This window comes from Macrosteles quadrilineatus, unplaced genomic scaffold (genome assembly GCF_028750875.1).
Source record: "Macrosteles quadrilineatus isolate MER2022 unplaced genomic scaffold, UCM_ALF_1.0 Scaffold_4__1_contigs__length_99947679, whole genome shotgun sequence".
Taxonomy (NCBI): Eukaryota; Metazoa; Arthropoda; class Insecta; order Hemiptera; family Cicadellidae; genus Macrosteles; species Macrosteles quadrilineatus.
In genome coordinates, this window is record NW_026542597.1 from 17,296,614 (window position 1) to 17,311,638 (window position 15,025).

Sequence of the window (15,025 nt, forward strand, 5' to 3'; positions counted from 1 at the left end):
TGGGAAGGGATGGAAAGAGGTCTGCGACATAGAAAGTGGTGAAGGAAGTAGTAAAGGTGAGCAGTCCGGAGTGTGGTAAATGTTTTTGAAGATTAGATTAAGGTATCTACAATCCTAAAATGCTATGGGAATGGAGGGAAACAGGTCTGCGACGTAGGAAGAGGTGAAGGAAGTAGTAAAGGCCGGAGTGTTGGAACTGTTAATGACGATTAGATTAGGGTATCTGCAATCCTAAAATGCCGTTGGAAGGGAGAGAAACAGGTCCGCGACGTAGGAAGAGGTGAAGGAAGTAGTAAAGGTGAGCAGTCTGGAGTCTGGGAACTGTTTATGGGAATTACATTAAGGTATCTACAATCCTAAAATGCTACGAGAAGGGAGGAAAACAGGTCCATGACGTAGGAAATGGTGTAGGAAGTAGTAATGCTAGCAGTGCAGAGTGTGGGAACTGTCTGTGGCATTTATGTATCTGCAATTCTAAAATGGTATATGGAAGGAGGGCAAACAGGTCCACGACGTAGGTAGTGGTGAAGTAAGTAGTGAAGGTGAGCAGTGTGGAGATTGGGAGTGGATTAATGTATCTGCAATACTTTTCAGAGTAAACTAATAATTTTCCCCGAGCAAAGCTCGGTCCCCAGGTACTAGAAAATTAATTATGACAGTTACCGTATTACTGTAGTTTTATAATGATAACTTCTGTATAATACCGGTACTTGACAATTGCTCGAATTCGAGCAACAGGTGTACTAGTTACTATTAAGAGACGCCATTTAAAGGAGGACGCCGTCTAGGTGCGAAATGTAACCCAAATATGAGTGAACGATGAGTGTAGAATGGAGTGAGATGCCTTATGTATCTTTGTTACCAGTTAAGACCAGCTGTTTCATTAGCCAAGCAGGACATTTTATTAAAACGATCAAGGATAGCTGGGTACAGTTAAAACCCATTTAAAAGCTACAAAACTTTCCCAGCATATAACTGGCGACCTTTGTATCATCAGGCGAGCACCATAACCACTCATCTATATGCTTTTTTAATACACTTTTTTTTGTATAAAGCTTATACAGTACACTTCTAATTTTGTAAACTCACGTTCTGGTTAAGGAACATCACAGAATAAAGAGTTTACACATTATTCTGTGTCTAGTCACGTTTTTATTGTTTGGGCATACTATTTTATTTTGTCCTTAGTCATATATTAGAAGAATATTGAAAACCAATGGGGTATAAAGTCCTAATAAACTTCAGGCAAAATCTCAAAAGTTGCATTAACTTTTGAACCAGACTTTTAACAGGAAGGGGGTGTTGCACTGATTTGTTTAGTATGGGATTTAATACTAAAAAGTATTAATTGACTTTATAAAAAAGTCATGTCAGTACTGTTAGGCATCGCCCATGACTGTAACGTTTATCTTTTTGCTACTGAGATTTTTTTACATTAAGACTTAAATTGTATAAATACAAAAACTCTTATGAGTATTCTTGAACAATCGCATAAAAATAACCTGACAAGTACATGAAACACGGAACTTGTTTACTTGAAGTAAGTCATGGTACTTGACATTAGCTCGAGTGTTTGTTCTGTATCTAGTGTTTTTTGTGAATATATCTAATTCAATTATCTAGAGAAATATTCTTTTACTAATCCCTTTTCCGAAAACATTAGATTATGTAAAATACAATGCTGTAATTGGAATGGTTTAAACTCATAGTGGATGACAAAGATAATGATAGATTTTGGCATTGGCACAAAAGTATGCTTTAGCACGAAGGCTAGAAATCGTTGAAATATAACTTGTTAAATCCATTCCTTTAATCTCTAAACCTCTAAATAGTCGCAGTTCCTAGGTTCACAGCTCTGGCCTTACGGGCTGCGACTATAGAAATGCGGTGCATAAAAGGGAAAAGGCAATATCAGTCTCAAAGCTACCGCATTGTTGCCGTTTTATAACTTAGCAGCATTAAGCGTTGGTTATAAGTTGTAAGATTCGAATCCGTGAATTCCGTGTCCTCAACAACTGTCGTCTTTGCGGTTCCATTTCATTCATACCCAGACTGTACTCATCTGCAGACCGTGCAGTCATAACCTCTACGCTCATCCATTCCTCTTGACAGCCCTCGAACCAAAAGTTTCAAGTCTAGAACCCCATCATCCCCATGGGACATCAACAAGATTATGCTGCCCACTTTGTACTACAATTTATAGATTCTTTAACTACTTCAACCTAAACGTCCTAAATTACCACGACCGTGTCCACGACTCAGAGATGCTGGTAATTGGCACCAGGTGACCCAGTATTACTTTAACAACCATCGAACCATCAAACAAAAAGCCTCGTAACAATTACCAACCTTACACACCTACGAACAAAAAGCCTAAAAATAACATAAACCCAAACAAAAACCAAATAATCTTACCCTTATCAAAAGCGGCAACTCCATTTTGATTCTCTCAGTCTCTGATTGGTCCTGATGGCCGCTGTGACTGGTCGAAATCGGTCGCCAATTCATATCTTATATTTTTTACTTTCTTTAAGTATGTACTGTATAGTCTAAGTGTAGGTCTAGATGTCAGGATCGTATTTAGAATCTACGAGGCTTTTCGTGGGCTCATTGGCGGTACTTCTCCCCCGTTCACGCCCACATAGTGATTTTCAAGTGCGGAATCATCGCAGACACTTATGGCAATCACAAAAATAAATACTCAGCTCAAAAATTGAAACCCCTGACACATTATGATACAAATTTGTCAAGAGAAACAATTCTGATGAGGCCAAAAGTAATGCCCCCATAAAGGCCGAGACAATAGGCAACCACCGTGTCCGCCGTTAGGGAAATACGTCCCTGGTATATCGAGAGAGATATTGAGATGTATTGGTAGATTTATGGAGAATTGTTTTTACTTCAGATAGTTAAAAGTAAAAGTTATTATATACTCTCATTATTCGGATGTCCCATCCACCATCCATGCAATTCGGTATGCTGTCCTTGCATCCCCGTATGTAAAGAGACAATGGACTTTTTCAAATGTCAAGTGTAAAATAATCTCTAAGTTATCATACGATGTTATAAGCACTCGCCGTAAGTGTGTGATATTCAGGTGGCATGATGTCTAGGATTTATATGATAGATCTTCGCTTATCTGACCTTGACACTATCAGTGGTCGATCCAAGTCTTAGGGTGTTGTGCGAGGTACACCTCACTCTAGGAAGTTGATGTTGAAGAGTGTTGAGTGTAGATGGCTGTTAAGAGGATCGTCTCTAAAGGTCTTCTCAACCAGTACATCGCTGCTATTTCAGGTAAAACACACTATTTGGAGTTCTTGTTTAACGAAAGCAAAATTTAACAATAAATTTAGTGAGTAAATATCAAGATTTACGATTTAGGATGATATTAAAAGAAAAGTAAAAAATGCATTGTTTAGGCTAGTGTATCAAAAACAGCCATGTCTGCAAATCATTGTTCGAAATATGCTTGAATTCAATTGAAAACCCAAAATATATTCAAATTGTTGTCAGTCACCACTAGCTCAATAATTTAGAAAAAAAATTATCAGTAATCAAAAAAACTAATGAAGTATTAATTTACTAATTTCTGGATTTTACTATATTAGCAATTATTGTTCATTACTGACCAAACAGTTTGTCAATTCTTACAAGGAAATGTTGTAAACCAAAAGCAAGATTCGTTTAGTAAGAGGCGTTTTATATGAATATCGTTGTTTTTTGGTGTGAAGTTTTATCGTTTACGTTGTAATCCCAAAATTATTATCCACTTGAATGCGTCAACAATCAAAATGGTTTGAGTTGGTTTGTCCTTCCACTTTATTAGGTGTATGATTCGGTTTATTCCTAACTGATATTCGTTGAAAACCCCCTCTTTACATAATGTTGGGCTATCGCAATATAACTACATAAGTCTCTTCATTTTCTCACAATATTTTCAGATACATTTGAATTTAGACTCCTGTCTTATGTCCCACTCTGTGTTTCAGCATGCATGAGCGTGGTGGCCTCAGGTTCATGCTACGGCTGGATCACCCCCATCTTGACAGACTTGCTCAGTCCTGGCAGCGAGATAGACATCACTCCCACTCAGATGTCCTGGGTGGTCTCCATCATAGAACTAGGCAACTTCCTCAGTCCCCTGCCAGCGGGCATTGTCAGTGATAAAATCGGCCGCAAGCCTGTCATCCTCGCCACAGGACCTGTGTATATCCTGGGCTGGATCATCATCCTCTACTTCCCCACACCTCTCATGCTGGGCATCGCTAGAACCATTCACGGACTGGGAATGGGCTTAGCGTTCACAGCAGCTCCTATCTACCTCGGCGAGATAGCCGGAGACAAGACCCGTGGAGTTATAACGAGTTTGTTCTTCAACTCCTGGTGGGTTGGATTTTTGATCTCTTACTCCGTTGGACCCTTCATCAGCTACAGAGCGTTCACGTGGTTCACACTAGCCGTCAACATTCCGTTCATCGTCATCTTCGCCTTCCAGCCAGAGACTCCGTATTACTACATGATGAAGGGGAATGTAGAAAAGGCGATGAGTACTTTGATGTGGTTCAGAGACAAATCGGAAGACGAAATAGATAAGGAGATGGCTCAGATGAAAATTAGCGTGGAAGAAAATCAGAAGAAAGCCAGTGTTAAGGACATAGTGGCGACTCCTATTGATCGAAAAGCGTTCTGCATGCTGCTTGTGTTGACGTGTGTGAGAATCACAAGTGGGACAGGAGCAGTCCTGGTTTATGCTACTCAGATATTTGACATGGTTCCGCACCTGACGATTTCATCAGATGTGATCACCATCGTGTTTGGGGTAGTGATGCTGATTGGAGGTATAGTCGGGTCCGTCACAACAGACACTTTGGGGAGAAGACCTTTATTGTTAATCTCCTGCATCGGTTCTTTGATCTGCCAAGCGTTTACTGGTACTTACTTCTTCTTGTTGTTTAAAACTTCAGTTGTTGTCTCGAACTTCAGCTGGATTGCTCCCGTCAGTATCCTCATCTATTCGGGTCTCTGTACAGCTGGTATGTACCCTGTCTGTTCAGCCTACACATCGGAACTTTTCAGTTCTAACATGCGAGGTTTAGCCTCCAGCTTTGGATCTGTCAATGTAACGTTCTTCTCTTGGGTTAGTTTAGCCTTGTATTTACCGTTTACACAATACATAGGTCTGTATGCTAACTTTTACTTCTACTCTATCGTATTGCTTTTTGGCTCTGTCTATTTCTATTTATTTGCCCCCGAAACGAAAGGAAAATCTTTTGTTCAAATTAGAAGAGAGATGAGCCAGAAAAGTTTGTCACATCTGGACGATGGTGTTTAAGTAGGCCTTATTTCACATTGACGAACTAATTCTAATGTTTGCTAAAACATCCTTCAATAAATGTGTAAAATAAAGGACGTGATGACATAGACTAAATGTCAATAATGTGGTAGTATTATGACCCTTTGAACACTATAATTTGCAATTCATTCTTTATAATTCAGTATTTTTATGTTTGGTTCTAAACTGTTTCAAAACTGTAAATAGGTATTACATAAAATGATTATTGTTTGTAAAAATGTACTTTAGTGTTATTTTTGTATTGAAATATACGAACTTGTTTTTACGTGGTTTTACGTTATTTGGACATTTTGTATTTTTCATTTCCTAAATATGTGTACCCTTTTACCAAAATAAGAAATGACCATAACTAAATAAAACACTATGCATATTTTTCATTGGTCAAGTCCAGGATACACTAGCTTACTACAGTAACAGTATCTTCAACTTTATGAGAATGAGAGTAAAACGGAATGTACTACAGTTTTGTATGTAAACAGACAATATACTTATGTTAAGTGTAAGAGCAAATCATCCCCAAATGATCATTCGAGGCTTATCACTCGTGGGTGGCAACTATGATGTATTCAGTTGGCATTATGTATAGGATCTGCATTATTTCTTGGAATTATCCGACCTTGACGCTATCAGAGGTCGACCAAATGCTAATGCATGTACGAGGAACACTAGCACACTCTAGGAAGTTGACGTTGAAGAGTGTTGAGTGTAGATGGCTGTTAAGAGGATCGTCTCTAAAGGTCTTCTCAACCAGTATATCGCTGCTATTTCAGGTAAAACACACAGTTTGGCATTCCTATTTCACGTGGATGGATTAATAAGTGCGTAATAATAAAAGTGAGCTGAATATAAACATTTGAAGGGGGTGAAAAATTAACTAAAACCCCCGCTTAACAGTTATAGTTGCAACTGTTTGTAGGCCTAGTAAAAATATTTTTTAAGGTTCGACTAATTCTCTGTGTTATCTATCAAAATCTTATCAAACAAATCGATTGAAAAATAAATTTAAAATTCTTAATCTGAACTCAGATTAATGCACTCCTGGAGTACCCCAGGGTAGTGTCCTTGGCCCCTTGCTATTTGATATTACAAACCAGACATCCCTATGGTCCCCAATGTCACAGTTGCTACATTTGCAGATGACGCTGCACTGTTGTCACTTCATGTTGACCCTCAAGTTTCTTTTTACTTATTGTTCTAAGAATTAAACAGATTGTAAAATTAATTCAGATGTAAGAAAAGATTTGACTGCAATTATAAACAAATCTGCGTTGTTTGTTAGTATTACTCACTACTGGCTCGATAATTGTTAAAAACAAATTATCAACAGTACCTGAAAACACACAATTAAATTCCATTAATTTACCGATGGTAACAGTTTAAATAAGTACTTTAGTTGATTTATGTCGAATTATTAACTTGTATTTAACTATTATTTGTGTTCCCGACAAAAAAAAATGCGTTTGTATGAACGGTAAAATTTAATCTAATACCCCTCCACAAAAAACATGCAGGTTAAGTGAATGTCCATGGTCCTAAATTTGATTTTCACTCAAATAATCCCTTTAAATTTGTTTATTTAAAATAAATTTATTTTAATGATTGGCTAAAGTTTGCTGCAACAGGGAAGGTTATAAATAGGGGGGTTATTGAAATACCAATAGCTTAGTAGAAAAAAATTAAAGGCAAATACTAAGTAGAATATAAATGTGATCAAAGAAATACTGTAGTATATACTTCATCTCTAGGGCCTAAAGTGACTCTTTTCGACCCAAGAAAATGAGTAACAGCAGTAGAACCACGCTATTTTGTGTCGTTTCGTTGGAATCCTGATGTGCGGCAAAGTATAAACCGCACGACAAAGTATAAACCGTACGGCAAAGTATAAATATGCAGCAAATAGCAGCTTTCTGTACTACAAACAGTACAAGGAAGCCAACTTTGTCGGGTGACTGTAGGAAAAATACTTTTGATAGCTTATTTAATGTATGAATTTGAACGGATGGCTTATTTGGCCTTTGGAGACATCATCAAGTAGAAGTAAACTGGTCCTGGGTCTAATTACGGGAGAGCTACGGTAGCTTATTACCTAGGCCTAAATGGGAAATTACAAAAAAATAACAAAAAATAATGAAGTTACTTTTAATGGAGGGCTTTTTTTAAAGAATGTCGTTGCTTATACTGCAAGTTGAAACATGGTATTAAAATTACACTTACACTCTAAAATTACGGTATAGTAAAAAGTAGGGAACTAAAAGTTGATTAGTGTATCCGAAACAATTCGAGATTTCATAATCTAATGTGATCGTGTCACAATTGTTCTTTATTAGCATTATATAAAGCATTAGCAATGGTGTCAGATCGGTTGGTCGTAAAGACAAACAACAAGGCGACCAAACAATAGCTGTCATTATACAGCCGAGTGATGTGATATTTAATTGTTTACCTAGTAATCCCAGTGATTATTATCCACTTAATGTAATCAACAAACAAAACTGTTTGAGGTGGCACATTTATTTTCCATTGCTATAACTACGGATTCATTCGTAACTACTCGTTAAAACACACTAATTTACAAACCTGTATGTAATTTAATAGAAGAGTTAGAAATATGGTGCTCTTCTACATTCTATATTTGTAATGTATCCTTTAAAATCCTTTAGCCACAAATGTAGAACCTAACTACTTATATCTCACTCGGGTGTGTTTCAGCATGCATGAGCGTGGTGGCTTCGGGATCAATGTACGGCTGGATCACCCCCATCTTGACAGACTTGCTCAGCCCCGGCAGCGAGATAGACATCACCCCCACTCAGATGTCCTGGGTAGTATCCATCATAGAGCTAGGCAACTTCCTCAGTCCCCTGCCAGCGGGCATTGTCAGTGATTACATCGGCCGCAAACCCGTCATCCTCGCCACAGGACCTGTGTATATCCTGGGCTGGATCATCATCCTCTACTTCCCCACACCTCTCATGCTGGGAATCGCTAGAACCATTCACGGACTGGGAATGGGATTTGCGTTCACAGCAGCTCCTATCTACCTCGGAGAGATAGCAGGAGACAAGACCCGTGGAGTTATAACGAGTTTGTTCTTCAACTCATGGTGGGTTGGATTTTTGATCTCTTACTCCGTTGGACCCTTCATTAGCTACAGAGCGTTCACATGGTTCACTCTAGCCGTCAACATTCCGTTCATCGTCATCTTCGCCTTCCAGCCAGAGACTCCGTACTACTACATGATGATGGGAAATGTAGAAAAGGCGAGGAGTACTTTGATGTGGTTCAGAGACAAATCGGAAGAAGAAATAGATAAGGAGATGGCTCAGATGAAAATTAGCGTGGAAGAAAATCAGAAGAAAGCCAGTGTTAAGGACATAGTGGCGACTCCTATTGATCGAAAAGCGTTCTGCATGCTGCTTGTGCTGACGTGTGTGAGAATCACAAGTGGGACAGGAGCTATTATGGTTTATGCGACAAAGATATTTGACATGGTTCCGCACCTAACGATTCCATCATATGTGATCACCATTGCGTTTGGGGTAGTTATGCTGATAGGAGGTATAGTCGGGTCTGTGACAACAGACACTTTGGGGAGAAGGCCTTTATTGTTAATCTCCTGCATCGGTTCTTTGATCTGTCAAGCGTTTACTGGTACTTACTTCTTCTTGTTGTTTAAAACTACAGTTGTTGTTTCGAACTTTAGCTGGATCGCTCCCGTCAGTATCCTCATCTATTCGGGCCTCTGTACAGCTGGTATGTACCCTGTCTGTTCAGCCTACACATCGGAACTTTTCACCTCTAACATGCGAGGTTTAGCCTCCAGCGTTGGAACTATCAATGTTACATTCTTTTCTTGGGTTAGTTTAGCCTTGTATTTGCCACTTACAGAATATATAGGTTTGTATGCTAACTTTTATTTATATTCTACCGTGTTGTTTTTCGGCTCCGTATACTTTTATTTCTTTGCACCCGAAACGAAAGGTAAATCTTTTGTTCAAATTAGAAACGAGATGAGCAAAAAAGTCTGTCACAGTTTCACTATCATTTTTAAATGAAATGTTAATATTATTGAAATGTAGTGCATAATTACTAAAAACATTCCAAAATCATTTTAAGTCATTGATATGATGTAATATTATAAATTGTTATGTTTAGTTTATCTCTAAATAGTTTAAAAACTGTAAATGTATGTATAATTTATTTTTGTTCAATTTTATTTTGGATAACTTTTGTATTAATAATTTTAACTGAAATGGCGACTATATGAAAATTAACTAGTTATTACTCCATTTGGATTTTTTTTAAGCTACCCCCAAAATATATTATGTATACCATTTTTTTAAATAATAAATGCGCACAACAAAAACATCATTATGCACAAACCTGGGATAAGTTTAGTCTAGTAAATAATTAGTTGACTACATTTACCTTTTATTTGATATAGTGACAATTGAATAGTTGAATGAACTGCACTGTTTTAAAACAGAACAGGCAATCTGGGAAGTATCAATGAATTCCATGTTTTGTAATCATTGGTAGTAAGCTGTTTCGCTGTCGCCTTTCGACGTAGAACAATATAATCTTATGATCGTGTCCAATGTGATCTTGATATTCCCTCTTCGCTGTTGAATGGGAGGGGCAAATGACACTATACTGCTAAAAAACTATGAGGTTCGCACTTTAGGGCCACGGCCACCTTTAACTCCAGGCATTCGAAGTGGCAACGTCACAAATAGTGTTGTTACAGCTGTTTTGTTTGGAGGCCCTGAGCTCTGTCCCAGTTGGTTTTTAAAATACCATGTTATCATTATTTGTTTACATTATGATCCGCTGGATAGTTAAATTATTGCTGTTAACATTTAAAGTAGTAATTCAAAGAAACGGTTGCTACATACTGTCACATACACATACGGTTGCTACATACTGTCATAGATAAAACATACTCCCTTAAACTGTGTACTATACTGCTAAATGACTTGAATGAAATATTTATTGAATTCAATATTTAATCATTTGAGTTTGGCTTTTTACACATATTACAATGGAAAAAGTGAGAAACCCTGGGCAATTTGATACATTTCACCAAATAATAAAACTGAATTGAGAAACCAAAGCTTTCATATTCTTAAAAAATAAATACCATTAGCTGCCTCCAAACAAATTAGCTGTATCAACCCTACTTGCGACGTTGCCACTTCGATAACCGCGGCCTGGAGTAAAAGGTGGCTGTGGTTACATCATTGATAATGTACGTCGATATTAATTGCTGTAAATAAGAAGAGATTTAGCCTAATTATTTGGACAATGTAAAAGGACAATTAATTAGTGAACTTTGGAACTTGGGTTTTGAGATAAGTCCCCTCCCCTACTAGAGCGAGACGATACGCCAGTTCGAGCCAAGATACAGGTATGACTAGACGGGTTAATCTGTTCCGATCTATTAGTTCGTTAAAGTAAGTCAGTAAAGTCGAAGTATTCAAACATATTATGTTTAAAACAGTAATCGACTTGCTTAAAATGGGACGAAAGTACAAAACAATACGTCTACACTTGATAATATGTATTTACACTTTTACTGTTGACTCACGAATACATATAAAATATTGTAAGTGGTGATCGATTTTAATTTGACACTCCAATCATCATCAGACCCATAAACGAATGACCATAATCTATTAATGTATTTACTGTCTTGTGGTCCGCCTTTAACTCCATGCTGCGGCTTCGAAATGGCAAAGTCGCAAGTGGGGTTGTAATATCCCAGTCAACAAAGATAAATGAGTGGGAAAAAATCGTGTAGTCCCGGATTTTTGCACAATTGTAGGTAAGACCCTCCTGAACAACATACTAAAAGTCCTGACCAGTGGGATGTGAGTGAGCTATGGGGGGAGGGGGTTGTAAATGTTCATTTTTTAGTTTTCTGTAAATATCAAGGAAAACGGCTCTATCTAGAGGAAAAGTGTAAATTAGAAGTGTAAAGTTTAAAAAAAAGTGTAAATGTACAAAATAAAGAGCATTAAATTTCCAACAAAAAGCATTTTGTACATCCAATCAATACTTAACAAGATACAGGGTATAAAAAAAACTTTCAGAAAAACTAGTTTTATTGTGGTAAATTGATGATTTTATATTACATCAAGGGATTTACACTGATAATAAATGTAGTAAATACTCGTATATTCAATACTTGTAGTACAACACACACTTGTAGTCAAAAGTAATGAAAGAGTAAGGCTGGAAGCTGAGAGACCAACTGGTGGTAACCATTGTTGAAGTCAATTTAACGACTGGGAGTGCGTGGATCTCGTTCAGGTCAATGTTGAAGTGCATTCATAGAACCATCCCATTACTTTAGATCTAGGGCACCTGTATGGCCTACTTCAGTGGCAGATGATGCATTATGGACTTTCTTGTCCTCCCGCCCAAGGCTTTGTTGTTTAGAGCTGAAGCAGGGGTAGTATACCACCCATGCTGTGGAAAGAATTGAATCCATCGATGGTTTACGTATTAAAATTGGCATTGTCGAAGACGTATGACAACATATTTCCTGTGGAGCAGGCTCTTCAGGGTGGTAGACGAGTGATAGCTCTAGCTGTTGAGCTGATAATAGGTTCCACTGAACCACAAACTCGCGAGCAGTTGAACAAGGTTTTTACACCAAAACTTTCTGTGTACATACAGGGCAACACATGTGCAGGAGAGAAGACATAAAAGATCGTGGGCGAATCGCAGCGATCAGAGCAGTTATGGCAATCAACTTCTTTTCTACTCTGGGTTGATCTTTTATTTTTTGAGCATTCCATAAAGACCCGAAGTGATTCAAGTACCATTCCTTCTGCACTACTACTGAATTGGTCAGCAGTTGGGAAAACGCAATTTTCATATGCCATTGTCTCAATATCTTCCAATATTATTTTGCCTGTGCTTTCAATAATCCTCTTCCGTTCTGATTCTGTATGGTGCTGCTATGAGCATCATACGTATTTTTTGTATGATGTCGATCCAGAGTTATTTTGAAGGATGAGAGTAGGCTACCCAGCGCTTGGGCCCGCCAATCAGAGAGCAGCATTTCATCCCCACCCCTCCGTAGGCCACGCCCCCTAGCCAATCAGAGAGCAGCATTCCACCTAGGCCACGCCCCCTAGCCAATCAGAGATCAGCATTCCCCCAGCCAATCAGAGAGCAGTATTTCCCTTAAGCCATGCCCCCTGGTGTCCCACGTGGTCTATCCTCACACGTGTTCTAACCTCACTTTTATTTTCCCGCCAAATAACGTAACCTCATCTCCCAATGCAAATATTGTAAATGTGATTGGTAAGGATTGAACCTGTGAACCTCTTGGATCAACGACTAACACTACTCCCGCTATGATACATCACCATAACAAAAATCAACATTTCACCCCGACCAGAAATAAAACGTTTGGTGATTGGTAAGGATCGAACCCGTGGACCTCTGGCTCATACATAGTCTCATACACAGTCAGCTACTAGAAAGAAACATTATTCAGATTACCCATCACCCCAAAAATACATGGCATCTATGAAATGTAAATTTAACATCCAACATTTTGGTAGCCTTTACAAAGGCCGTTTTTATGCTCAATGGTAAAGTTCCATTTAAGCCTTCTTTCAGTTGTTTTTAACATTGGATACGTGAATTATCATTTGTTTTGTCATTGTTATGGACTGCTGTATATTATAGGTATTTGTAAATAAGACGCAACAAATATTGTAATTGTGATTGGTAAGGATCGAACCCGTGAACCTCTGGCTCATACACAGTCTCATACACAGTCAGCTACTAGAAAGAAACATTATTAAGATTACCCATCACCCCAAAAATAAAAAAAATTTAAACATGACATCTATGAAATGTAAATTTAACATTCAACATTTTGGTGGCCTTTACAAAGGCCGTTTTTTATGCTCAATAGTAAAGTTCCGTTTAAGCCTTCTTTCAGTTGTTTTTAACATTGGATACGTGAATTATCATTTGTTTTGTCATTGTAATGGACTGCAGTATATTATAGGTGTATGTAAATAAGACTCATTGGACTTTGGAAGCAAAGATTGTAATTGTGATTGGTAAGGATCGAACCCGTGAACCTCTGGCTCATGCACTGTCTCATACACAGTCAGCTACTAGAAAGAAATATTATTCAGATTACCCATCACCCAAAAAAAAAAATAAAATAAAACATGACATCTATGAAATGTAAATTTAACATCCAACATTTTGGTGGCCTTTACAAAGGCCATTTTTATGCTCAATGGTAAAGTTCCGTTCAAGCCTTCTTTCAGTTGTTTTTAACATTTGATACGTGAATTATCATTTGTATTGTCATTGTTATGGACTGCAGTATATTATAGGTATTTGTAAATAAGACGCAACAAATATTGTAATTGTGATTGGTAAGGATCGAACCCATGAACCTCTGGCGCATATACAGCTTCATACACAGCCAACTGCTAGGAATCAACATTATTCAGATTACAATCATCCTAACAATACATAACGTCTATGAAATGTTGATTTAACGTTCAAAATTTGGTGGCCTTTACAAAGGCCGTTTTTTATTCTCAACGGTAAAGTTCCGCTTGCGTTCTTTCGGCTGCTTTTAACATTGGATTCGTGGATTATCATTTGATTTGCTTTTGTAATGGACTACAGCATGTAGATATATATGAAATAAAATAAAAATTGAATGTTTTTTTTTTTTTTTTTAGATAATTAAACACATTGCCTAGTATATAATGGTTTTACTACTATGGTTTAGTACTATATATCTACGATTTAAATTTACATTTCTCTATCTAAAAATTAATAATGTCTAAGAAGAAATGGTGGTCATTTGTAAAGTGTTGTTTAATGGCTATTACTAATATCTTTTATTTACATTAATCTAAACAGTGTTTGCAAACATTATATTTCTACAAATTTTCTTCTTCTTCTTCTTCTTCATCACGGTTCTGTAACAAAACAAGGAAATGTTAATGGCGTGTATCCTGGTTGCTGATTGGTTGTAATAAGCTTGTACCTGATTGGTCATAAATAGGTGATCTGTTGTGTGATTGGTCAATTTTTGCTATTTATACTTTCCATTACTAATTTTCTTTCACTTTGCTTTCGGCAATTGAACGTGTTGGATGTGTGCTCTTGTGTTTGACGTTTTGAGGTTATGTTTGCAAGTTATTTCTAGTGTTAATGTTAGTCTGATTATTTATTGTGTAGTGGATCAGTTTTATAGTAAGTGAACATTGTTTCTTTTGTGTAACGTGTTGTGCAATCGGTGTGTTATATTAAGCTTTGTGTGCGCGCAGCTGTGCCCCCACCACATCTTGTGTCCCTGTGTTGTATTGTGCAATCCGTGTGCTATACTTAGCTGTGTGCGCGCGCAGACTGTGCCCCCACTAGAACTAGTGTATCTGTGTCCCTTTCACTTTGCTCTAGGCATCTGACTACGATGGATGTTAGTATGGCTGATAATGTATCCGATGAAGTAGTTGAACCCGTTAAAGTAGTTGAGCCTGTTACTTTGATTAGTACTGATCAAACTTATGTAAATAAATTTAGATTGTATGGAAGTAAAACAGTATTTAAATTCACTAATCCGCCTCCAGAGACTAACGAGATTGATTGGTTGAGACAAGGGTTTGCGCAAATTGT

At 37.6% G+C, this 15,025-nt stretch overlaps 2 protein-coding genes across 2 annotated transcripts; both read left to right on the top strand.

Moving 5' to 3' along the window:
- Positions 1-3,160: 3,160 nt before the first annotated feature.
- Positions 3,161-5,621, top strand: LOC128992230 (facilitated trehalose transporter Tret1-like). Its single transcript, XM_054415701.1, has 2 exons — positions 3,161-3,297; positions 3,993-5,621. Exons 1-2 carry the CDS (start codon positions 3,237-3,239, stop codon positions 5,333-5,335), a joined length of 1,404 nt encoding a protein of 467 aa, XP_054271676.1. The 5' UTR covers positions 3,161-3,236; the 3' UTR covers positions 5,336-5,621.
- A 444-nt stretch (positions 5,622-6,065) lies between these two features.
- LOC128992777 (facilitated trehalose transporter Tret1-like) lies at positions 6,066-14,817 on the top strand. Its single transcript, XM_054416517.1, has 3 exons — positions 6,066-6,126; positions 8,066-9,378; positions 14,680-14,817. The coding sequence occupies exons 1-3, from the start codon at positions 6,066-6,068 to the stop codon at positions 14,815-14,817; spliced, it is 1,512 nt and encodes a 503-aa protein (XP_054272492.1).
- The last annotated feature ends 208 nt before the right edge of the window (positions 14,818-15,025 follow it).